The sequence below is a fragment of the Lolium rigidum genome, chromosome 6 (assembly GCF_022539505.1).
Source record: "Lolium rigidum isolate FL_2022 chromosome 6, APGP_CSIRO_Lrig_0.1, whole genome shotgun sequence".
In the NCBI taxonomy this organism is placed as follows: domain Eukaryota; kingdom Viridiplantae; phylum Streptophyta; class Magnoliopsida; order Poales; family Poaceae; genus Lolium; species Lolium rigidum.
In genome coordinates, this window is record NC_061513.1 from 33697722 (window position 1) to 33722457 (window position 24736).

At 46.2% G+C, this 24736-nt stretch overlaps 2 protein-coding genes across 2 annotated transcripts; one reads left to right on the forward strand and one right to left on the reverse strand.

Moving 5' to 3' along the window:
* Positions 1-4595: 4595 nt before the first annotated feature.
* LOC124662421 lies at positions 4596-8416 on the reverse strand. The gene is made up of 3 exons (XM_047200259.1): positions 8370-8416; positions 7346-7526; positions 4596-5687 (listed from the first exon to the last, which is right to left on the reverse strand). Exons 1-3 carry the CDS (start codon positions 8414-8416, stop codon positions 4596-4598), a joined length of 1320 nt encoding a protein of 439 aa, XP_047056215.1.
* Positions 8417-12551: 4135 nt separating this feature from the next.
* On the forward strand, positions 12552-15326 carry LOC124658889 (disease resistance protein RPM1-like). The gene has a single exon (XM_047196884.1). It carries the CDS (start codon positions 12552-12554, stop codon positions 15324-15326), a length of 2775 nt encoding a protein of 924 aa, XP_047052840.1.
* The last annotated feature ends 9410 nt before the right edge of the window (positions 15327-24736 follow it).

Sequence of the window (24736 nt, forward strand, 5' to 3'; positions counted from 1 at the left end):
TTTGCCTTCGAAGAGAACTGCTCGCTCTCGTGGATCTCCTCTGGCCGTCGTCGCCCCACCTGCACTGGCCGCCGTCGCCCCACCTGCACTGGCCACCGTCGCCCCCCTGCACTGGCCGCCGCTCGCCGCCCGCCGTTGCTCCCTCCCCTGGCCGCCGTCGCCCCCTCCCCTGGACACCGCTCGCCCATCGCTGCCCAAGCTCGGCCAGCGCCGCCGAAGCTCGCCTAGGGCAGCTCGCTGCTGTCCAGCGCCGCCCGCCGCCGCCTGCCGTCGCCCAAGGTCGCCCGCCTCCGCCCGCCGTCGCCCAAGGCCGCCCGCCTCCGCCCAAGGCTGCCCAGCTCCGGCCACCGCGCCGCTCAGCAGGTCAACGGCGTGAGATGAGATCTTGAGGACTTGATTGCTTTTCTCTCTCTTTATTTCAGGCCCTTTTTGCTAAAAAGTTGGACCATTTTGTAAAACTGCTATGAGACCTGCTCACCTCACCACGAATTGTACCAAACACCATCCCATATGAGCCTAGCTCAACACATCCGAGGCTGCCAAACATGTGATGAGTCTGACCTCAGCTTAGCTAGGGTGAGCATGTATGATAAGAGATATATATTCTCAGTTGACCCGGGCTACCAAACACACCCTAAGTGTCAGTGTAACGGTGGCCGTTCGGGGCTTTATTGATTTAAAGTTGGGCAATTTGAGCCTTCTCTTTAAAAGTAATACATGTTCCTTGATGCTAAAGGATGCAGAGCCTGAGTGGGAACTAGTGCTGGCAAAGAAGAGAGAGATCAAGGAATCCGTGGTAGAATGAACAAATTCCATGTATGAATCCAGGGTGGATTTTCTTGCTCACCATTGTGGAATAAATGAAACCAAATTGCTACTACTACATTGGAAGCTCAACAAGTAGCTATAATCCTCAAAGATGACAAGAACTAGAGCCGATTTGTTTCCTCAAAAACAATGAAAAGCTCCGGCAATTTACAAAGCATGTCCCAACAAGCAATCGATGTCTCCCAGACGACACAAAGCAAGCTCGCAAGCACCCAGAGGCTCTCCATACGGTATTTGATACAGTAAGTTATACTGGGCAACAGCTGACCGAGCATAACATATTAGATGCTTCCACTCTGGTGGTTCAACAGTTCAAAATTATTTCCCAAAAAAGGAGCAAACAGCTGAACCTTCATTATAGTGCCTTCCATTCAAATAGCTTCAAAACCTAAAGGTGAACATGATAGTGCGCCTTGCATGTGTTCAGAGAACTCAGGCGAGGAAATCTTATGTATGTAGTCAATGAAAACGTGAGCTATTCAGCGATGTGGACCGGTCAATTCTCATAGCAAGGACGCGATAGGAAACTGCCTCCGGGTCGCACGCGCGTGCGGCTCCGGGGCGATCGCATCTCCAGCCAAACAAAGACACCAGATCGGGCCTTCCTGGCCGTCGCGGCCGCCGGCGCCGGCGACCGTGGCGGCGCCCTGGCCGGCGAAGACGGCGAGGGGTGGGCGGCGCTCTCCTGGCTTCTTCTCTTCGCGCGGGGAGGCGGAGCAAGGGGAGAGCGCAGGGGCTGGTGCTCGGGCCGGTGTGGGGGCAGTTTGCAGCGATGGAGGGGCGATCTTAGGCGGCGGTGCGCGGCGGCGCGAGCGGCGGATGGAGGAGGTCTAGGCCCTTGGGCCGATGGACTCCGGCTGATGCCCTCTGGCCATGGCCGACTCTGCCTGCTCTGGTCGTCTTCTCCGCCGCAGCACCACTCGTCCTCGTGCGGGCTTGGCGGCCAGGGTCGCCTTATCTACCGGTTTCGGTGTGTAGGGCGGCCGGGATGGCCGTTGCGTGGGGGCTCGGCCTGAATAAAGTCGGCGGTCCTAGGATCTCTCTTGGGCGAAGATGAAGACCTGCCGGAGGCCTGCCCTTCAAGATCTGGCCGGAGTGTTGAGTTCCGGAAGGCGCCGCTGGCGAATGTAACAGTGCTTCTATTGCCTGGAGTTTGCTGGATCGGTGGTATTCGGTCGTGCGCGCCCATGCTTTTATTCCGACCGTTTGGTTTTGGAGGGTGCTGCGTGAAGCTCTTTTCTGTGTTGACACCAAGTGACAGCTGATCCATGGTGAAGTCAGAAGAAGAGAATATCATGAAGGCCGGATTTGGAGGACTAGCTAATGGAGGTTCAAGTCGCTGTTGAGGGGTTTGCTTGGTGTTCCGGACTTCGCAACGATGGTATGAAAGTGGGGCGGCAACACATGTGAAGTTCGGGATCTTACCTTTCGTGGTGAAAACCCAAGGTCTGGCCTTAACCTAGTTGTGCCTGGCAATGTTCTTGTTGAAGACATTGTTTTGAGAGCGGAGACCATCTTCGGGGTGAAAACCTAAGATCTTTGATCGGGCGACGACAGCGCCGGTGCACTGTTCCCTTCTTGGAGGCGTTGCTTTTGAAGAGTCCGAATTTCAGGTGTTGTCTCGGTGGTGGATGTATTACTGTTGCTAGGGCTGGAATACTGTAGCGGGACTTTTATTTCTTAGTTGTCTTTTTCTCTTTTTTGGCTGTGTGCATCCGTAATGTTATTAGAACATTGCGTTGTTGCAGAGGCTGGGTGTAATTGGTATCTCCTGATATTAATATATTCCCTTTATCGAAAAAAAATTCTCATAGCAAGTTTCAAGGTAATCAGTTACCAAAAGACAATCGCAGAAAGACCTAGCAAATTGGATTGGTTCATTGGTAAAACTCAGCACGGGAATTTCTTATTTTGTGGATTTGTGGCTCTGTTTCTATACATCTTAACTGTTGGGTGTAACTAGGCAAGACTGCATACATCGATCTCTTAGAGGTAGTAAGACCAGTGAATATTTATTCGAGAAATTTGTTCAGAGTTCTGTCTAAAACAAACGACAGTTTCAGAGGTACAAAGCTAAACAACGCTGGTCTATCTTTTAACTATCATTATCTGCTTACAGCAGCATTACAAGGACAATTTGAGATCTACAGATTGAGTACAATTCTCAAAAACTTTGTTCATAGTATGATCTAATCAACACACTATTATAAGAATACAGCCACGCCCAACACCTACCTGGCAAAAACTACGTAGACATCTGAATCTACCAAACCCATCTAGAAACAACTACAGATTGTGCCCCCATATTTTATATGCAAAACATAACTTAAGGACTTGATAGCAGTCGTGCTACAAAATGTGTTCATCCGGTGGCGCTCAGAAATTTATGAAGGGATAAATTGCAAGAGAAGTTTCTACAAAGGGTAAAGCATAGAAGCCAGGGAGCATTAGAAAAATTGATGAAACATTCATACCCTGTTCCAAGCCCAGCACAACATACAACAGATCCACACACATACACTAAGCTCGCGAGCACCAATAAGCTCTCTACAGAGTACCTGATGAAGTTACTACTGCGCAACGTCTGACCGCGCGCTCTAATACAGTCCTAAGGCTCATCAGAAGAAACATTAGGTGGATCCACACTTTGCTGGTATGTAAAGTCAAGGTGAAATACTTGAAAGGTAACATGGGAGTCATTCGACCGATCAATGCGGCCGCCCATGAGAAGCATTCCAATAAGTTAAAAAATAAAGATGAACATGATAGTGCATTTGCATTCAGATAACTCAGGCAATGAAAGCTTATGCAACCAATGTGAGTTTGGTTGACTACCTTTAATTCTCACAAGTTTTAAGATTATCATTTACCAAAGTACAATCAGCGGAAAGACCTAGCAAAGTGGATTGCTTCATAATCATTGGTCAAACTCAGCATGAGCATCTCGTAGTTGTTAAAAAGCATAGACTGAACCAACTAGTTTCATAGTTTCAGACGTATCTCTCTAAAACAAAAGATAGTTTCAGAGGTACAAAATCTAAACCAACTAGTTTCTCTGAACAGGATACAAAATCTATTTAAACATGGAACACCTGCTGACAAAAACATGTACAGAATCAAACATATAACTCCTTGGAAACAGGAAACTTTGTCACACATATAATGCAGAGTTCATAACAGACATAATGCTACAAATTTTGTTCCTTCAGTAAAGCCCAGAAATACAACTATACAAGGAACAAGTTAAAAGTGCAGCTAGTACAATGGGTAGAAACACAGATGCCAAGGAGAGCATTAGAAAAAAATAGATGAAGCACCACTTTCATACCCTTCAAAGCCCTGACACTAGTAAGCAAATCTAATTCAAGTTCCTTGCCAAGTACATGACATTGCAAAATTAACGAAGCCTACAGTATCAACATGGCAGTGTAGTACGCTCAATGATCAATGTGCAGGAGCTAAACTCAGAAGTTGCCGAAAATTGGGGCAACATTTACTACTGCCAGAAATTAAGCACCCGATGGCATTACTAAGAAGTATACAAGACTACAATAGAAGACCAAGATAAGATAGCATTAGGCACGACAGATTAAAATTAGATTGATACCATGTTCTAATTAAGACAACAAAGAGTAGTTCTACAACAGGTGATCTAACCTAGAATCAACATGTTTCTTGCCCGAAACATGTCAATGCATATCCAACATAACAAAACGAAAGACTAAGAGAGAAAACAAAAACAGTTACTTAGCAAAAGCATAGCATTCTCAGTCATCGAGATCACTATCCCCAGAGTTGGAACGAGATTCTTCGGCGCCTTCTGACATCTGTTGCAAGGCCAGCTGAGAATCCGGGGTGTTGATGGTGTAGCTGCAGAGAAGCTGGATGATCGTGAAAGGACGGTGGGCGACGAGGACAAACTGCTTGTCCTGCTTCACGAATTCGGGGGCTTCAGAGATCCTCTCTACTTTCTTGTCCTTGATGTTGTACTTGCAGATGTGAGCCGACAAACCCAAATGTTCAGTGTAGTACACGCAGTTTGCCTCTATGCCTGGGAACTTAGTAGCATCGACAGGCAGGCACCTGCGGTGACCGATGAAGATGGCAAAATTGCTGATGCTCTGCAGAGGCTCGACCTTTCCTAATTCGGTGTTCATCTTAAACACAGAGAGGGTTCCCTGTATTTTAATGACGAGCACCATATGTATAGCCAAACCCACTAGAAAAATCTGGATGTCGTTTGCATCTTGAGGAAGATCAGTGAAGAAAACCTTGACAAAATCGGCATGAAGAGACCTCAGCAAATCCAATAACTCAGCAAATGCAGGGGCAAACCCCAGCCCAGCGATGTGTGGGTAGGCACCACCGACGATCGCCTTCCGGAAAAAATTATAAACTTGTTGCTGACAGTCATAAGACACTACAACTTCACTGTCCGGAACGGTCGTGTAAAGCTTGCAAGACAAGTCGCCAAGCAAAACAAGGCAAAGCGGAGATGATGCCTTCCCCCTGCCCCAGGAACCGACGAAGGCGACCCTCACGTCGGGGGGCATAGGCACCGTGAAACGGAGCGTATAGCCAGTAAGAGGGTTGAACACACGAGCGGCGTGAGGAGGGCTCCTGTCCGCCAGGACGAAGAAGCCGCTACTGGTGGCCACGACGTAGTAGTCCAGCAGCAGCGGGATCTTCTTGCGGAGGAAGCGGCCGGTGTCAGTGTTCAAAAGGATCCGCATATCGTCGCTTTGCAAGACCTCGTCGAGGACGATCCATGTTCGCGGACAGAAGCGAGGATCGGATGTGTTAGTCTTGGGGTCGTCGGTGGCGGCACGCCAGCTGCGGCAGACAGAGCGGAGGTCGACGTAGCAATCGACGTCGTTGGTGGTGAGGAAGGAGTCGGCGATGCGGCGGACGAGGTCGTCCGGAAGCGAGGACCAGCTTGCAGTCGCCATGGTCGGAAACACCATCGGGGTTTCCAGACAACTGGTATCCTGCTTCGTCCTTTTCCCTGGCGGAAGAACTTCAGCGGGCGCGGCCGCCATTGCTCCACGCTCGAGTTGGTTCTGGATCTCAAGGACGGATGCGATTACACACAATCCAGTCCACCAAAGCCCTAAACCTTCTCGCCAGAAGGGAGGGGTACGGGTACGGGAGGATTTTATCCCTCATTTTATTATATTTATCTAACTGCCAAGTTGTCTTAGAAAAAAGTTGGTCCCACTTGGTAGGATCACATCGCAGCTTCAGCGCGCATTTGTTTGGGCATAACAAACTACCGTGTCAAATTTCATTGAGTTTTGCTGAACTACTCTCCTATGCAATTGTGTGGACGCACCTCTCATGCTCCACATCCTGTATGACCCCAACAAAAAGGTTCCATTTATTTGTTTATCATCTTGACATATAGACTCGATTTTTTATGTGTGGAGCAACCGGCAAGAGCACTGCCTTTTCATTAAGCAAGAGGAAACAACGGTCCAAACTGTACAAGAGATGGTATATTTAAATTAAGATGGTAATATGCCTCGAAACCACCATAAGCAGAGAGAACCAAAGGATAAAAACTAGTCCGATTCGGCCGGGATGGATGGCCCGAAGCCATTGATTGCACGATCCTGTTGCAGGATATCTTCGTTGGCGATGTTTGCGACCTCCATGTAGGTAAGACGGCGTCCAATGAAGATGCGCCGATTTTGTTCCTTCCACGCGTTCCAAAGCACATATAAGAACCGCCCACTGATACGTATGTGGTTTTCCGTCGATCATGTCATTCCACCAGTCGGAAATGGATGGGAAGTCGAGGCGGCGGTCGGAGCTGACATCATCATCCCAAGATTTCACCAGGTTCCAAATAGCCGCCGTGTAGGGGCAATTTCTGGATAGATGGTCAGCCGTCTCAGGCTCGCTGAGGCACAAGGGGCAGCGGGGATCGTGAGGCCAACCATGGATGGCAAGCATATCCGCGGTGAGGAGCTTTCCATGAAGGGCTAGCCAGCCAAACAACTTGCATTTGGGCTCTGCGTATGCCGACCAAATCTTCATGGCATCAAATCTAGCATGGGTGCCGAAGAATTGAGCATCATAAGCGGAACTGGCGCTGCAGGTTGCATCGGAGTTTAAGGTCCAGACGATGGTGTCCGGCATCTCTGGGGTAAGGTTAGTGGAGTGGACGGCCTCCCAGACCTCAATGTATTGCGCCAGCTGGGAAGGTGAGGTAAGCCTGGCGACGGAGCATATAGCCAGTAAGAGGGTTAAACACACGAGCGGCGTGAGGAGGGCTCCTGTCCGCCAGGACGAAGAAGCCGCTAGTGGTGGCCACGACGTAGTAGTCCAGTAGCAGCGGAATCTTCTTGCGGAGGAAGCGGCCGGTGTCAGTGTTCAAAAGGATCCGCATATCATCGCTTTGCAAGACCTCGTCGAGGAAGATCCATGTTCGCGGACAGAAGCGACGATCGGATGTGTTAGTCTTGGGGTCGTCGGTGGCGGCGCGCCAGCTGGGGTAGACAGCGCGTAAGTCCATGTAGCAGTCGACGTCGTTGGTGGTGAGGAAGGAGTCGGCGATACGGCGGACGAGGTCATCCGGGAGCGAGGACCAGCCAGCAGTGGCCGTGGCCGGAAACACCGGCGAGATTTCCAGACAAGTTGGGTCCTTCTTCTTCCTCTTGGCCGGTGGAATATCAGGGTGGTCAACGGCATTGGAACTTCAGCAGGCACGGCCGCTATTGCCTCACGCTCGACGGCTCGAGTTGATTCCGGATCTAAAAAACAGTGTGTCGATTAAAAATCCAATCCAGACCCTAATCCTCCTTGCCACGGCGTTGCGATTGAGAAAAGACAGGACGGAACATTGCAACAATCGCTCAAGAAAGAAGAAGAAGAATAGAGAAATCGGTTACCAGATCAGCAGGCCAACACGACCAGAGCGGGAGCGGAAGCACGGATGGCAGTCTCGCAAAATGTCACCCAAACAGCACCGGATCGATTGTTTGGGATGTTGGGGGACGTATTTCGTTCGTGCTGCGTTTAGAGAAGTCACTCCCCAGCCGTGTCCCCTAAACGCGTTCCCAAACATTAAAATCATGTATTTTTATTTTAATAGATTGAAGAAAACTCTATACTTATATTTAAATCGGTGCAACATAAACAAATTACATATAAAAACTTCGAAAAAACATGATTAAATTACATATAAAAATTTAAAACTACTTCTTCTTTGATGGCCCCGCCTCGTCGTTCTCACGATGGCGCTTCCTGCTTTGCTTGTCACCTCTTCCGAAGAGGCGGTGTCGGTCGACGCGTCGGAGGAACTTGTGTCCTCCTCGTCATCGACGATGCTCGCCGTTTGCGCCTTCACCTTGGCCTTCGCTTTCGCGTCCGCCTCCGCCTTCGCCCGGCCCGCCGCAGCCGTCGCCACCTCAGACCCTTCCTCCTCCGCCTCCTCCTCCACGGCCTCCCATTCCTCCGTGTTGTCCAGTGGCGGTGGGGAATCATCGCCGCTGCTGGGCGTCGCGACTCTGTCCCACCAATGGCGCCATCCTGGAGACTTGCCCTCGCTGTCGGTGTCTGATGGAAGCTGAGAGAGGTCGCTCATCGTGAGAAGTTTGGATGAATGGCGGCCGGTTGAAGATCCGAAAGCCCTACGTACTGGTCTTATTGATAGCGGATGAACGGCGACGCAGAAGTCGAAGAGAGCGGCGGTTGCTCTTTCGAGGAGTTCGCGCTCCATTCCGGCGGTTCGCGTGTCGGTCGACGCGGTTACCAATGCGACGGTTCCCCTTCCCGACAACTGCACCGTCGCTATGTAGGCGGCGGTTGAGCCGAGCGCTGACGCGTCGGGCCCGCGCCTCCTCGCCTCTCATTTCGTTGTGTCCGGCGTGCCCGGAGCGTCCCCTGTGGGGCGGGAACGGGCTCGGGTCGCCGGACACAGTATCGGGCCGCCAGGACAAAAAGAAGCTTTGCGACACGCGGCTGGAAACGTTTTTCGTCCGACGCGCCCCAAATTCTTTTGGGGGACGCTTTGGAGGACGCGGCTTGAGATGCTCTTACGACCCAAAAAAAATGGAGTAGCTACAGTAGCACTGAAATGGGTGTGATGACAATTTGATCTAGAAACCCCTTTTGTTTTAGTTTCTTCTCTGTGAAATTTGTGCATACTACCCCTTTGAATTCGTATAGGTATTTGTTTGGGACGTAAATGAATTATTATGTCAATTGCTCTCGAATTTCAACAAATTCTATTAAATTTTACAAAAAAAAACTATTAAAATTGTGCCGAAGAATGCACTTCTCCCGCACCACGTCGGATACGCACACCATGGCTACGGATACGATAGCCTTCCAATAGGCTATCATGCCATCCTGGCATATTGGCATGATCTATTAATTCACTCAAATGATATAATTAGGTAAACGACTACAAAACGGTCACATCTAAACGGTAAAATTAGTTGATACTTCCTCACAACTCCCTCCGGTTCAAATTAGTTTACATACATCCAAATTATAAATCCAAGACATCAATTTATGGAATGGGGACGTAGTACTTCCTCCATTCGAAAATAAGTGACTTGGATTTATCTAGATTCTCGTGTATACATGTGAATCTATACAAATCGAGTCGTTTATTTCCGGACAAAGAGAATATTATAAAACAAACAAATCTACTTTAACCCCTCCGCCGTTGCCCGTCGGGGCGATGTGCCCTTTGCTCAGAGTTGGAAGTCACCGCCCATATTTTCTTCCTTTGCCCTTTGGCGAGAATCATGTGGAGTGCAGTTTGGGAATTGCTTGGGTGCTCTTGGAACCCTACCTGTTTTGCGGAGCTTTATAGGATCCTTGATGATCTTTCGGGCCAAACCAAGAGGGTCTTGTGGATTTGTTGCGCGGCCCTCTGCTGGGTCTCTGGAACATTAGAAACAAGTTTACCATTGATGGGATTTTTCCCCTCGCAACCTGCTGACGCCTTATATAAAATATTGATGTACTTATAGGTGTGGAAGCCAGTGACTAGATGGCAGGACCGCGAGGCGTTGGAGTTGGCGATTGGGAGACTTCGCTCGCTCCACGCCAACATCCGGAACTGCACGGCGTGAGGAGCACCGTGTTGAGCTATCTTATCTTATGCTTTTATCCTATGCTGAACTAGTTCGCAGTGCACGCTCGGGAGGTCTCGTTGGGGTGTCACCTTTCGATTATGTGTTGTTGTGGTACTGCTCGTGTCGGAGCATGTGCTCGAGTGTTGTAATCCTACTATGTCTGTATTGTTGTGGTCATGTCGTGTACTCTGCCAGTTGAGGTTTCATTAATTTAAAGCCGGGCTCATCTTGAGCCTTCCGTCTAAATATGTACATATGTTCTTCAATTAGAAATGCAGTGTTTTGTGTGCATGTTTGCCATGCACCATGTACATGCTTGTCACGTCACTAAGTTTCTATCATCAATTCCATGAATTGATTTTGAAGCAGGAATTACAAAAGAAAGGAGAAAAAATTGCATAGCCAAATGAACTTCAAAATCCTGTAAAAAGAATGAAATCTAAAAACAAATATTTATTTCTTGGTAAATGAAATCTAACCTCAGATATGAACTTTTCTCGGTACATATGGTTTTACCGATGCTCACTCTCGCGTGAGTATTTCTCTCTTCCTAGTTCTGGTTCTTGTGCTCCTTCAGGTTTAAAATAATTGGCAGAAAATGGATGTGTATGGTCTTATCTTTTGTCTATGCTATTTGTTTTTCCTTCTCAGCTGCTGTCAACTTGAACACATTGATTTAGTTCGTTCCCGCCCTTCGCTTGAAGTTTATTTTGAACCTAGGAGAGTATTAAAAATCGGTTATATACTGAATGGTTGACACTGTAAACATGTGAAATTAATTATGAACTATGAATAATCAACATATTGCATTTTGCATTTTTCTAATGTAAATGCTAAAGTGGGAAAAAGATTCAGAGACGTCATCCTAGAATACTCAACATATTGCATTTTTCTTACTTTTTTGCAACAGTACATGCCCATACCTAAAATTCTTGTTCGTTCACCATTCCTCCTGACTCACGCTTTAGCCGTCTACATCGCTCATGTCGCTGGCCCTAGGGTGGCAAGCGGGGTGGGATGGGGGACGGAACTTTGTTCTAGTTCTTCTTGAATTCTTGTAACATCCAGTACCACCTTTTGCCTATAATTCTTGTTTTGCGGGACTTATGCGGGCACCGCTTGCAACCCTAGCTGGCCCCTCTGCATCATGTATGGCAGCTCTGGCCTCACTTGCATCGACCACACGCTCGATGATCGCCGATTTCCACCATGTGTGAATGTCTCCATCATCAGCACCATTTTCATGCATGATTTCTCTGAATTTAAGGTTTTGGGAAAAGATAACCGAACAGTAAACTTCGGTTCTCTCTAGGAGCAGGGATTTCAGGCTCAGTTGCTTTTCTTTATACTGTAGGTTGCATGCGTGGCTCCATGTCAGCATGTTTCATCAACGTGGCGTCCACGTCACCTTTATGTTTCCTCTGTTTTTGCCGTGTCTCTCGAAGCTGAACGTCCACAGTCCAGACCAGGGACCCTCGTCTCGTACTTGACCGCGCATCCCTCGTTCAGCTCTGAATTTCATCGGGGGCAACCAGGTCTTGGGCGATCCGGCCGATGGAGACGGCAGCGAGACAGGGAGAATCCTGAATGTGGTGTTAGAATGTTCGTGTCCCCGGCGGACACTACTTCACGGTGCGGTGCCTCCGTGCTGATCGCCGGTCGTTAACGACGGCGCGCCATGGTCTGGGTATGCGTCTGCCCAGAGAAAAGCTTGAGCTCAGCCGCCCGTAAGTAACAGCAGATCAGAGCGTATTCCCTTCACTTGCTCACTAACTGATTCTGAATTCGTAGTTTGCTCTAGTTTCGAATTTTAGGTTCTCGATGCATCAGATCAAGCACATGATAAGCAGGTCAAGGGCTGTGATGGAATGGCGCACAGACTACGTTCGACAGAATGCCCAAACAGAAACATGGGCATGTAATATAGTGGTCTACCGTAATTTGCAATGGCCCGAAATCGCCCTGCTGCCCTCTCTTTGTTCAGCGAAGCTTGCTAATGGTCCATCCCTCCGCGGTCTCTGTAATGTACTGGTAATACATTAGTGTTTCCTTCAATATCTTTTCCTCTTCATCGTTTTCATCACTTTCTTTGTTTCATTTGTTTGTGAACTTAGTATAAACAAGAACGACGTACTAAATTGGTACAATCCCCATCATCAACCATAGCCTGTATCTTTTACTAGTTCTTTTTAAGTGGTATATTCCTGGATACTCGAGGCCACATCAGCTGGAAAGCGATGGTGCGGTTGTAAATAGCAACCACCGACAATAACAAGAGAAGCTAGAAGTAAACTGCTGACTGCTTTGGGGGGTATCTTCTTGGAAAAATAAAAGATTCCATTTCAGAACAGGCCAAGGGTGGTACTTAGTGGGTGTGCTACTGTTAAATAATTACATCAAGCTTCCTGTATGGTTGGATGATTAGTTTGGAAGCATGCTTACTGAGCAATGCAGGACTTTTGTGGAATCGTCGTTACCCACTCAAAATCCCCACAGCTCATTTTCCATTTTTAATTCAAGGAGCTGTCCACTAACCAAAGATATACTCAGTTTTGTGATCCTGATAGCATACTCATTACCTACCAACTCTATCTTTCAAGAAAAGTTTCGTATAGCTCCATCTACACAACCATGTTAGAGGGTGTCATCTGGTTGCTAATCCTGAAGCTTAGGGACGCCCTCACAAATGAAACTGTTCAGATAGGGAAGTCGTTTATTGCCTATGAAGCATCTGCTCTGCAAGACCTATTTGGTGAAATAAGGAAAATGAAGGAGGAGTTGGAGAGCATGCAAGCCTTCTTCCGAACTGCTGAGCGGTTCAAGGATGCGGATGAGACAACTGTTGCATTTGTGAAGCAAATCAGGGGTCTCGCTTTTAACATCGAGGATGTTATTGACGAGTTCACCTACAAGTTGGGGGAAGACCGTGAGGCGATGTTTCTGTTGAAAGCAATTAGGAGGGTCAGGCAAATCAAGACATGGTATCGCCTAGCCAACAGTTTGCGTGATATCAAAGCCAACCTCAAGCGTGCTGCAGAGAGAAGGCACAGATATGACCTGAAGGGTGTTGAAAGGGATGCAAAACTAACAAGAGTAGGCAGCTTAAATAGAAGATCTGCAGAATCTGTACATTTTAAAAGGGAAGATGATCTTGTGGGGATTGCAGAGACTAGAAACTTGCTGATGAAATGGATGAAAGATGAGGAGCAGCAACACATGATAATCACTGTTTGGGGCATGGGAGGTGTTGGTAAGACAACACTTGCTGCTCATGTCTACAACGCCATCAAGACTGATTTTGACACTTGTGCTTGGATCACTGTGTCTCATAGCTATGAAGCTGATGATTTGCTCAAACAAATTGTTGAAGAGTTCCGAAAGAATGACAGAAAGAAGGAATTTCCAAAGGATGTTGATGTCACAGATTACAGAAGTCTAGTGGAGACAATCCGACGTTACCTAGAGAACAAAAGGTATGTTCTTGTTTTAGATGATGTTTGGAGTGTGAATGTTTGGTTTGACAGCAAAGATGCATTTTCTGCTTGCAAACTTGGTCGGATAATTTTCACATCAAGGATATACGAGGTTGCACTGCTTGCTTCCGAAGCCCAAATGATTAACTTGCAACCCTTGCAAAATCACTATGCATGGGATCTGTTTTGTAAAGAGGCATTTTGGAAGAATGAAAATAGTGATTGTCCACCAGAATTGCATGATTGGGCGCACAAGTTTGTAGAAAAATGCAATGGCTTGCCAATTGCTATTGTATGCATTGGGCGCCTCCTGTCATTCAAGAGCGCAACATTTTTGGAGTGGGAGAATGTGTACAAAACTCTTGAGATGCAATTTACAAACAATTTCATACTGGATATGAACATAATATTGAAGGTTAGTTTGGAAGACTTGCCACACAACATGAAAAACTGCTTTCTTTACTGCTGCATGTTCCCTGAGAATCATGTGATGCAAAGGAAATGGCTAGTACGGCTCTGGGTTGCAGAAGGATTTATTGAAGAGAGTGAGCATAAGACACTGGAGGAGGTTGCAGAAGATTACTTGACCGAGCTCATCAATCGATGTCTGTTAGTGGAGGTTAAGAGGAATGAAACAGGGTATGTTGATGATTTCCAAATGCATGATATCCTTCGTGTATTAGCCCTTTCTAAGGCACGCGAAGAGAACTTTTGCATTGTCCTTGATTACTCAAGGACTCATCTTATTGGGCAAGCTCGCCGCTTATCAATACAAAGAGGGGATATTGCACACCTTGCAGAATCTGTGCCACATCTCCGCTCCTTGCTTGTTTTCCAAAACTCACTTAGTTTTGGTTCACTTCGTTCATTCTCAAGGTCTGTTAAGTTAATGTCTGTCTTGAATCTGCAAGATAGTTCAATCGAGTGTCTGCCAAATGAGGTGTTTGATTTGTTCAATCTGCGCTATCTGGGCCTTAGACGAACTAAAATTGCAACTATCTCAAGGTTGATTGGAAGGCTACAGAATCTGCTTGTATTTGACGCTTGGAAAAGCAAAATTACCAACCTACCAGCAGAAATCACAAGGCTGTGTAAGTTGACACATCTTATTGTAACTGTGAAACCATTGATACCATGTTTGCAATATGTTCCTTCTATTGGTGTACCAGCACCTGTTGGTGGTATGTGTTCTTTGGCAAGTCTCCAGACATTATTGCTCGTGGAATCTAGTTCTGAAATGGTCAATTACCTTGGTGCTCTAGTTCTATTGAGATCATTCCGGATCAGTAAAGTTCAAGGTCGCCATTGTGATAAGTTGTTTGTAGCTATTACCAATATGGTTCGTCTAACCCGGCTTGGGATCCAAGCAAATGATGACGAGGAAGTTCTGCAACTTGATGCACTCAATCCACCTCCACTACTTCAGAAAATTTTCTTGCTGGGGACATTAGCTAAAGAATCATTACCTCGATTTTTCTTATCGATTAGTAAACTGAAATGCCTCTCCATTCTACGGCTGGTCTGGTCAAAACTTCAGGAGGATATGTTTTGTTATCTTGAGGAATTACAGCAGTTGGTGAAGCTTCAGCTTTATGATGCATTTGATGGCAATAATATGTACTTCCGGGCAACGTCATTTCGGAAACTTCGAGTACTGAAAATCTGGGGAGCTCCACATCTCAGCCAGATGACGATAGAAAGAGGGGCCATGCCCAGCTTGGTTGATTTGAAGCTCCTGCTCTGTCCGGAGTTGAAGTTGTTGCCAGGTGGCATCGAACATGTGAGCACTCTTGAAGAGCTGACTTTGAATTCTACCGCTGAAGAGCTTGTGAACAGGGTTCGACAGAAGAAAGAGGAGAACATATCACATGTTCAGAGAGTTTACGTGGGTTTCGTCAGGAACGGCGAGCTGGCTGCAGAGAGGATTCAGTAAATACATCTCCATCCAGACTGTCATTGTTTCTTCTCTTCTATAATTTCTTCAGTCATGTGATGTAACATGGAACCTTCTATTTTTACCCACACCAGGGCCTTATTCTGCACTTTAAAGTCTCAATGTATCCATGTTTCTGTTTGCCTTTGCTATATTTTCAATGATTCAGGTCAGCTTCGTTTTCCTTCTAAATTTAGGGACCGAACGCGCACCCAGGTTCCATTCACCATTTCCGACCGAATGACCCGGACGTTTGGAACCTGGGTGCGCGCGCACCCATTTACGAAAAGTTCAAAAAAACATGGTTCAAAAAAGCGTACGCCTAGGTACGCTTAAGCGCGCTTAAGCGCTGAGCGGTTGCCTTCCGCTTCGCTAAGCGAGACAGGGAATCTGGTCGTCTTTTGTGCTAGAATCTCCTCTATGCGAGTGTTGGTGTGTTGCCTGTGTTGCTCTGCTCCTTGCTCGACGCATTGATGCTATATTAATTTGGTTAGGTCTTGCTTAGCTGCTTGCTACTCCAGTAAAGCTTAGCTGCTTGTTTGTGTTTGTTACATTGTTTGCTTAGCTGCTTGTGTGTTTATAAGAAATTGGAGCAAAACCGAGGCTAACCAAGGTATTAATCCCCGTATTCCTCAGAAATGTAGCATTACATGCTTAGGATACAAATTTACAGCATATTATAGGGGTATATGTGCCATCTTGACTTCCTTGTTTCATGTTAGTACGATTTTAGCCTGAGCGCTTAAGCGGCGCTTAAGCTCGCTTAAGCAGCAGTTCCTCTAAGCAGTGCCTCACCGCTCGCTTAGCGCCTAGCGCTTTTTTGAACCTTGCAAAAAAATGCTATTTAAAAGATTCAAAAAATGTGAAGTAAAATTTTGCATGTACATATTATGTTGATACTTACTCGTGTGAGTTTTCACGAAAAAATACCATTGTGTGTGGCCAGCATAAAAATGACAAAATGTTCAAATGAGAATAGTGAATAGGAATTTTACTATTCACAGGAATAGGAATTGGCATTTTGTCATTTTTGTGTAGGTCACACACAATGGTATTTTTCTGTGAAAACACACACGAGTAAGTATCAACATAATATATACATGCAAAAATTTACTTCACATTTTTTTGAAACTTTTAAATAACATTTTTTTTGAAATTTTCGTAAATGGGCGCGCGCACCCAGGTTCCATTCACCATTTCCGACCGAAAGGGTTTGATGTACGTGTAATTACTTGTTTTGCTCTATGCTTCATCTGTGAAGGTTTTAACCTTTTCCATTGTAGTGGTGGTGCTTCAAAATAGCTTGGTTCTAACCCAGCCAGAATGACCAGTGCAGAGCCGGCTCATTTTCTTTCAGTGCTGGTTATGGGAGTGGCACTAGCTCGAGGGGAAAAATTATAGGACAGCTGACACGGGTTCGCAGAAACTTTTTTTTTTGGCACCCATAATTCATAGTAGGCCTATTTTTAGTTCAGATTTGTATTTTCTGCTCAGGCATTCAAGCATTGGATGGCGTACACGAACTATGCACTTTTACAAACTTCCAGTTCTCTGTTTGCTCCATTAATAGCAGTGTTGTCACACATTTGATCGAACCAAACTTACAGTTTTTTCAGCCGTTGGATTTCTTCTCTTACGGTCTATTTGCTTTTGGATGTTACTCTTAACAAGGTAATAATCATATGTACAACTTATTTTCGTACCAAAGTTTATGTCCATCGCAAACCTCGTAGACTGCAGCGTGATGTACTAGCATTTAGTCAAAAGTCAACATTTTCTAAGTTTGTCCAAGTTTTATATAAAAATATAAATAATTACAATACTAAATCAGTACCAATAGATTTAACATAAAGTATATTTTCTTAATGTATCCATTCCATACCGTATATTTTTTTTCTAAATATTTAGTCAAAATTAGTAAGATTTTAACTTTTAACTAATTCTTAAATATTTTACATTTTTGAAACAGAGGATTAGAAAGCTGCCTGTCCTCCCAAAATCAGATGTCCTCGGAAGTGAAGGCTAGTGGTGGTGGGGTGGGCACCGCTTGACCAAGAGGGGTGGACGCTTGTCTTTCTTGAGCTGCTGACAACAGATTTGTTTTGGCCTTCTATTGTGCTTATGTGATAGATCTGGACCGTCCATCATAAGCACCAGGACCATCTTCAGGAGGGCCCCTACTCCAGCCCACAGATTTATTTTTCAGGGTTTCGACCGAAAAGGAGCCCCCTACATTTTTTTAGGCCCCTCAAATTTTGCATCGGGTGCAGTACTTCGTTCTTGCGGGGCAAGGAAAGCGTAGTCATCTACGGAACAAGGTGCACAAGATAAGGGTTTTACCCAGGTTCAACCCCTCCGGAGGAGTAAAAGGCCTACGTCCTGCTAGATTTGTATTGCTTGAGATTGATTACAATGGGGGTGCTCAGCCAGTCGGCGTGGCGACTTGGAGCAGGGGTTTTGGAGAATGGGGGATTGGACCGTCTCTAGGGTTTAGCCCGTGGGTTTATATATGCACCTCGGTCTAGGGTTTACAACGGATAAGACCACACGTATCTGGTAGCTAAAAGGCCGGAGGGCCTTGCTTCACCGCCAAGACTTCATCCGCCAGCTTCATGGGCCAGTTGCTAGGGTTTTTGGCCCAGTCGTTGGCACTTGGGCCTAGTCGCCGGGGGTATCAGCCCAGTCGCCCGGCGACTGGACCCCCTCTTGGTCCTTCTTCTGCCGGCGAGTAGGATATGTGATTATCCCCCTAGGGCACATTCCCATCAATAGTCCCCAAGCGCATCATGGACGCGTCGAAGGCTTCAGGCGAGTCGAATGGAGGAACTTGGACGGAGACGTAGGGCGAGTCGGTGATGAGCTCCTGAAGCATGGACTCCTTACTATAACCCATATTTGACCCGACCTCGCTATCTTCTTTTCAGCTTGTACCTCTTACTGTGCTACAATCATCCACCCCCACCCATCCCCGCATCTCCCACATCGTCATCTGTCATCTCCCGCCCCTCCGCACAAACCCTAGGTCGACGCCGCTCGTCTGACCTCTTCTGTGATGTATTGTCGCCCCTTCTGGTCACCTACGAGCTTGGCGACAAGAGCAGTGTAGTCCGTCCACGCATGCGCCCTCTCACGCCACACTGATAGTTCCATGTACACCTCTCAACTCCGCCACCAGTTGGTGAAGTGCGGAGGCCATGGGCTTCTCTTGAGCACCCATGCCCTATAGGGGAGAGGGAGGGAGGGAGGGAGAGTGAGAGAACAAAGGGGGAAAACTTATGGTGGACCCACGTGTTAGAGAGCAAAAAATGATAATTGAAGAGTATGAGGGGCCTTAAATAGTCTTTCAAGAAGACAATTTGAGAGTTATTGTTAGAAATGCTCGAAATCTGGAAAATGGACATGCATTATGCTCCATAGGAAAATAAAATATCCAACGTTGCACAAAATTACAATTCATGGTGAATTACATACTAGGAAATAAAATAAAGCAGTACACTCTGGTGGTCGCCTCCTATCTCCCACACCCACCTCTAAGGGCATGTCCAACGCGGCGACCCATCCCACGCCCGCGCGTCCGGATGGGTCGAACCGGACGACCCAAAGCCGGCCCAAATCTGGGCCGCGTTTGCGTGGTCACGGACACGGAGGGCTGCCCTCTCGCGTCCTCCCCTTGTCCTCCCCTGGCCCGCCTGTCTGCCTCCCAAACCACACCCACTTCACTCCACTCCCAAAACCTAGAGATGTCCGACGAAGCTCCTGCCGTTGCCACCGCCACCATCGGAGACGAGGCCCAGCTCGTGGCCGTTGTCGCTCCTAACGTGGAGGCGGCTCTTGTACTGGACGCTCCAGTGGCCCCGGAGCCCGGGCCAGCGACGAAGAAGGCGAAGCCCGAGCTCACCGCGGAGCAGAGGGCGATCGAGAGCAAGAAGCGGGCCGATCGGCGTAGGGCGCACGAGCAACGGAAGAAGGAGGCCGATGCCGCGGAGGAGCGACAAAGGACGGTGGAGCAGCTCCTCCAACTCCAAACACAGGCGAAGGCGAATGCCATGCAAGAGCATGCCATGCTCTTTTACGGCCACATAGCTCTCTCTCAGCACATGATCGTCCCGGGCGCCAGCACGGCCTCGGCGGGGAGCTCGGCCTCGTCCATGACCCGGCCTCTTCTTCCAAGGTCAACAGCCCCGCCGACTGCCCCGTTTGGGTACACACCCGGCGCGCAGGAAATGGTGGCGTCGTTGGGGCGGTACGTGTACGCGTCATGGGATGGGTCACCGGAGGTGGGCGAGTCCATGACGGGGCCGCCGCCTTCGTCCATTGACCTCAACCGTGTGCCGGCGCACTCCAAGGCCCCCAAGCACCTGGGAGCAGCAGCTACGACTGGTGCCCGCAACCTGCTCGACGATTTGTTGGCCGAGCGCGAGCCGCCATCTATGCAGGCCCCTCCGTCTTACCCACCGACGATGCCGACCACCGTGCCATATCCGTCGACCGAGCAGGCTCCCCCGCCACCTCCCATTGACATAGAGGAGTACACCATTGGCCATCCCGACACCATGAACATCGACCAGGAACCGTTGTTCGGTGAGGAGTGATACGTCTCAAACGTATCCATAATTTCTTATGTTCCATGCTACTTTTATGATGATACTTACATGTTTTATACACACTTTATGTCATTATTATGCATTTTCCGGCACTAACCTATTGACGAGATGCCGAAGAGCTCGTTGTTCGTTTTCTGCTGTTTTTGGTTTCGTAAATCCTACAAAGGAAATATTCTCGGAATTGGACGAAATCAACGCCCGTGGTCTTATTTTTCCACGAAGCTTCCAGAAGACCGAAAGGATTACGAAGTGGGGCGACGAGGCGCCGCCACACCAGGGCCGCGCGGCCAAGGGTGGGGCCGCGCCGCCCTAGCGTGTGGGCCCCTCGTGTCGCCCCTAAACCTACCCTTCCGCCTACTTAAAGCCTTCGTCGCGAAACTCCCAGTACCGAGAGCCACGATACGGAAAACCTTCCAGAGACGCCGCCGCCAATCCCATCTCAGGGTATTCAGGAGATCGCCTCCGGCACCCTGCCGGAGAGGGGAATCATCTCCCGGAGGGCTCTTCATCGCCATGATCGCCTCCGGATCGATGTGTGAGTAGTTCACCCCCGGACTATGGGTCCATAGCAGGTAGCTAGATGGTTGCCTTCTCCTCATTGTGCTATCATGTTAGATCTTGTGAGCTGCCTATCATGATCAAGATCATCTATTTGTAATGCTACATGTTGTGTTTGTTGGGATCCGATGAATATGGAATACTATGTCAAGTTGATTATCAATCTATCATATATGTTGTTTATGTTCTTGCATGCTCTCCGTTGCTAGTAGAGGCTCTGGCCAAGTTGATACTTGTAACTCCAAGAGGGAGTATTTATGCTCGATAGTGGGTTCATGCCTCCATTGAATGCGGGACGAGTGACGAGAAAGTTCTAAGGTTGTGGATGTGTTGTTGCCACTAGGGATAAAACATCAATGCTTTGTCTAAGGATATTTGTGTTGATTACATTACGCACCATACTTAATGCAATTGTCTGTTGTTTGCAACTTAATACTGGAATGGGTTCGGATGATAACCTGAAAGTGGACTTTTTAGGCATAGATGCATGCTGGATAGCGATCTATGTATTTTGTCGTAATGCCCTGATTAAATCTCATAGTACTCATCATGATATATGTATGTGCATTGTTATGCCTTCTTTATTTGTCAATTGCCCAACTGTAATTTGTTCACCCAACATGCTATTTATCTTATGGGAGAGACACCACTAGTGAACTGTGGACCCCGGTCCATTTTTTACATCTGAAAATACAATCTACTGCAATTGTTCTTTACCTGTTCTTCGCAAACAAACATCATCTTCCACACTATACGGTTAATCCTTTGTTTTCGAGCAAGCCGGTGAGATTGACAACCTCACCGTTACGTTGGGGCAAAGTACTTTGATTGTGTTGTGCAGGTTCCACATTGGCGCCGGAATCCCTCGTTGTTGCGCCGCGATACACTCCGTCACCAACGACCTTCACGTGATCCTTGACTCCTACTGGTTCGATAAACCTTGGTTTCTTACTGAGGGAAAACTTGCTACTGTATGCATCACACCTTCCTCTTGGGTTCCCAACGGACGTGTGTTAACTGCACGCATCAAGATCTTTTTCTGGCGCCGTTGCCGGGGAGATCAAGACACACTGCAAGGGGAGTCTCCCACATCCAATCTCTTTACTTTGTTTTTGTCTTGCTTTATTTTATTTTATTTACTGCTTTGTTTGCTCTTATATCAAAAACACAAAAAAAATTAGTTGCTAGTTTTACTTTATTTACTGTCTTGTTCTCTATATTAAAAACACAAAAAAATTAGTTACTTGCATTTATTTTATTTAGTTTGCTTTATTTACTACTGTTAAAATGAATACTCCTGAAAACACTAAGTTGTGTGACTTCACTAGCACAAATAATAATGATTTCCTATGCACACCTATTGCTCCACTCCGCTACTACAAGCAGAATTCTTTGAAATTAAACCTGCTTTACAAAATCTTGTCATGAGAGAGCAATTTTCTAGTGTTAGTTCTGATGATGCTGCTGCCCATCTTAATAATTTTGTTGAACTTTGTGAAATGCAAAAGTATAAGGATGTAGATGGTGATATTATAAAATTGAAATTGTTTCCTTTCTCCTTAAGAGGAAGAGCTAAAGATTGGTTGCTATCTTAGCCTAAGAATAGTATTGATTCATGGACTAAATGTAAGAATGCTTTTATTGGTAGATATTATCCTCCTGCTAAAATTATATCTTTGAGAAGTAGTATAATGAATTTTAAGCAATTGGATAATGAACATGTTGCTCAAGCATGGGAGAGAATGAAATCTTTGGTGAAGAATTGCCCTACCCATGGACTAACTACTTGGATGATCATCCAAACATTCTATGCAGGATTGAATTTTTCTTCGCGGAACCTATTGGATTCAGCTGCTGGAGGTACCTTTATGTCCATTACTTTGGGGGCGGCAACAAAGCTTCTTGATGATATGATGATAAATTACTCTGAATGGCACACTAAAAGGGCTCCACAAGGTAAGAAGGTAAATTCTGTTGAAGAAACCTCCTCCTTGAGTGATAAGATTGATGTGATTATGTCTATGCTTGTGAATGGTAGATCTAATGTTGATCCAAATAATGTTCCTTTAGCTTCATTGGTTGCCCAAGAAGAACATGTTGATGTGAACTTCATTAAAAGTAATAATTTCAACAACAATGCTTATAGGAATAATTCTGGTAACAACTATAGGCCATATCCTTCTAATAATAGTAATGGTTATGGTAATTCTTATGGGAATTATTACAACAATAATAGGAATGCACCCTCTGGTCTTGAAGCCATGCTTAAAGAATTTATTAGTACACAAACTACTTTTAACAAATCTGTTGAAGAAAAGCTTGGTAAAATTGATATTCTTGCTTCTAAGGTTGATAGTCTTGCCTCTGATGTTGATCTTTTAAAATTGAAAGTTATGCCTAATAAGGATAATGATAATAAAATTGTAACTACAGCAAACGCCATCCAAGTTCGTATTAATGAAAATATTAGATTGATGGCTGAATTGCATGCTAGGTGGGAAAGAGAAGAAAACGAAGAACTTGCTAAAGAGAATAATGTAGCTAAATTTTGGACTATTACCACCACTAGTAATGATAATGCTTCACATGTTGCTACACCTCCTACTATCAATGGTAAAATAATTGGTGTTGGCAATGTTTCTACTCCTAGAGCAAAGCGTGCAAAATTGCATGAAACTGCTAAAACTGCTGAAACTGTTTGTGATAAAACTGCTGAAATTTTTCAAAATATTGAGGACAATGATCCCATTGTTGTAGATCATAATGTTTTAGATTTTGATGATTGTCACATCTCTGAAGTTATAAAGTTTGTACAAAAACTTGCTAAAACTCCCAATGCTAGTGCTATAAATTTGGCCTTTACCAAACATATTACAAATGCTCTCATAAAAGCTAGAGAAGATAAACTAAAACTTGAAACTTCTATTCCTACTAAGTTAGAAGATGGTTGGAAGCCCATCATTAAGATGAGGGTCAATGATTTTGATTGTAATACTTTATGTGATCTTGGTGCAAGTATTTCTGTTATGCCTAAGAAAATCTATGATATGCTTGACTTGCCACTGATGCGTGCAGTTAACACACGTCCGTTGGGAACCCCAAGAGGAACGTGTGATGCGTACAGTAGCAAGTTTTCCCTCAGTAAGAAACCAAGGTTTATCGAACCAGTAGGAGTCAAGGATCACGTGAAGGTCGTTGGTGACGGAGTGTAGTGCGGCGCAACACCCGGGATTCCGGCGCCAACGTGGAACCTGCACAACACAATTAAAGTACTTTGCCCCAACGTAACAGTGAGGTTGTCAATCTCACCGACTGCTCGAAAACAAAGGATTAACCGTATAGTGTGGAACATGATGTTTGTTTGCGAAGAACGAGTAAAGAACAATTGCGGTAGATTGTATTTCGGATGTAAAGAATGGACCGGGGTCCACAGTTCACTAGTGGTGTCTCTCCCATAAGATAAATAGCATGTTGGGTGAACAAATTACGAGTTGGGCAATTGACAAATAAAGAAGGCATAACAATGCACATACATATATCATGATGAGTACTATGAGATTTAATCAAGGCATTACGACAAAGTACATAGACCGCTATCCGGCATGCATCTATGCCTAAAAAGTCCACTTTCGGATTATCATCCGAACCCCTTCCGGTATTAAGTTGCAAACAACAGACAATTGCATTAAGTATGGTGCGTAATGTAATCAACACAAATATCCTTAGACAAAGCATTGATGTTTTATCCCTAGTGGCAACAACACATCCACAACCTTAGAACTTTCTGTCACTGTCCCAGATTCAATGGAGGCATGAACCCACTATCGAGCATAAATACTCCCTCTTGGAGTTACAAGTATCAACTTGGCCGGAGCCTCTACTAGCAACGGAGAGCATGCAAGAACATAAACAACATATATATGATAGATTGATAATCAACTTGACATAGTATTCAATATTCATCGGATCCCAACAAACACAACATGTAGCATTACAAATAGATGATCTTGATCATGATAGGCAGCTCACAAGATCTAACATGATAGCACAATGAGAAGAAGACAACCATCTAGCTACTGCTATGGACCCATAGTCCAGGGGTGAACTACTCACACATCGATCCGGAGGCGATCATGGCGATGAAGAGCCCTTCGGGAGATGATTCCCCTCTCCGGCAGGGTGCCGGAGGTGTCGTCGTGGTGAACAGACAGATGCCATAGGATGGCTTAGATTGGGGCCGAATGGACG

Bases quoted from the DNA above. Each gene is read 5' to 3' on its own strand.
- LOC124662421 (XM_047200259.1), bottom strand. From the start codon at position 8,416: ATGAGCGACCTCTCTCAGCTTCCATCAGACACCGACAGCGAGGGCAA. The intron at 7,527-8,369 runs GTCTCCAGGATG...TGCCTGCTGAAG, and splicing joins GACACCGACAGCGAGGGCAA to TTCCAATGCCGTTGACCACC. The intron at 5,688-7,345 runs ATGGACTTACGC...GTCGATTGCTAC, and splicing joins CCAACGACGTCGACTGCTAC to GTCGACCTCCGCTCTGTCTG.
- LOC124658889 (XM_047196884.1), top strand. From the start codon at position 12,552: ATGTTAGAGGGTGTCATCTGGTTGCTAATCCTGAAGCTTAGGGACGCC.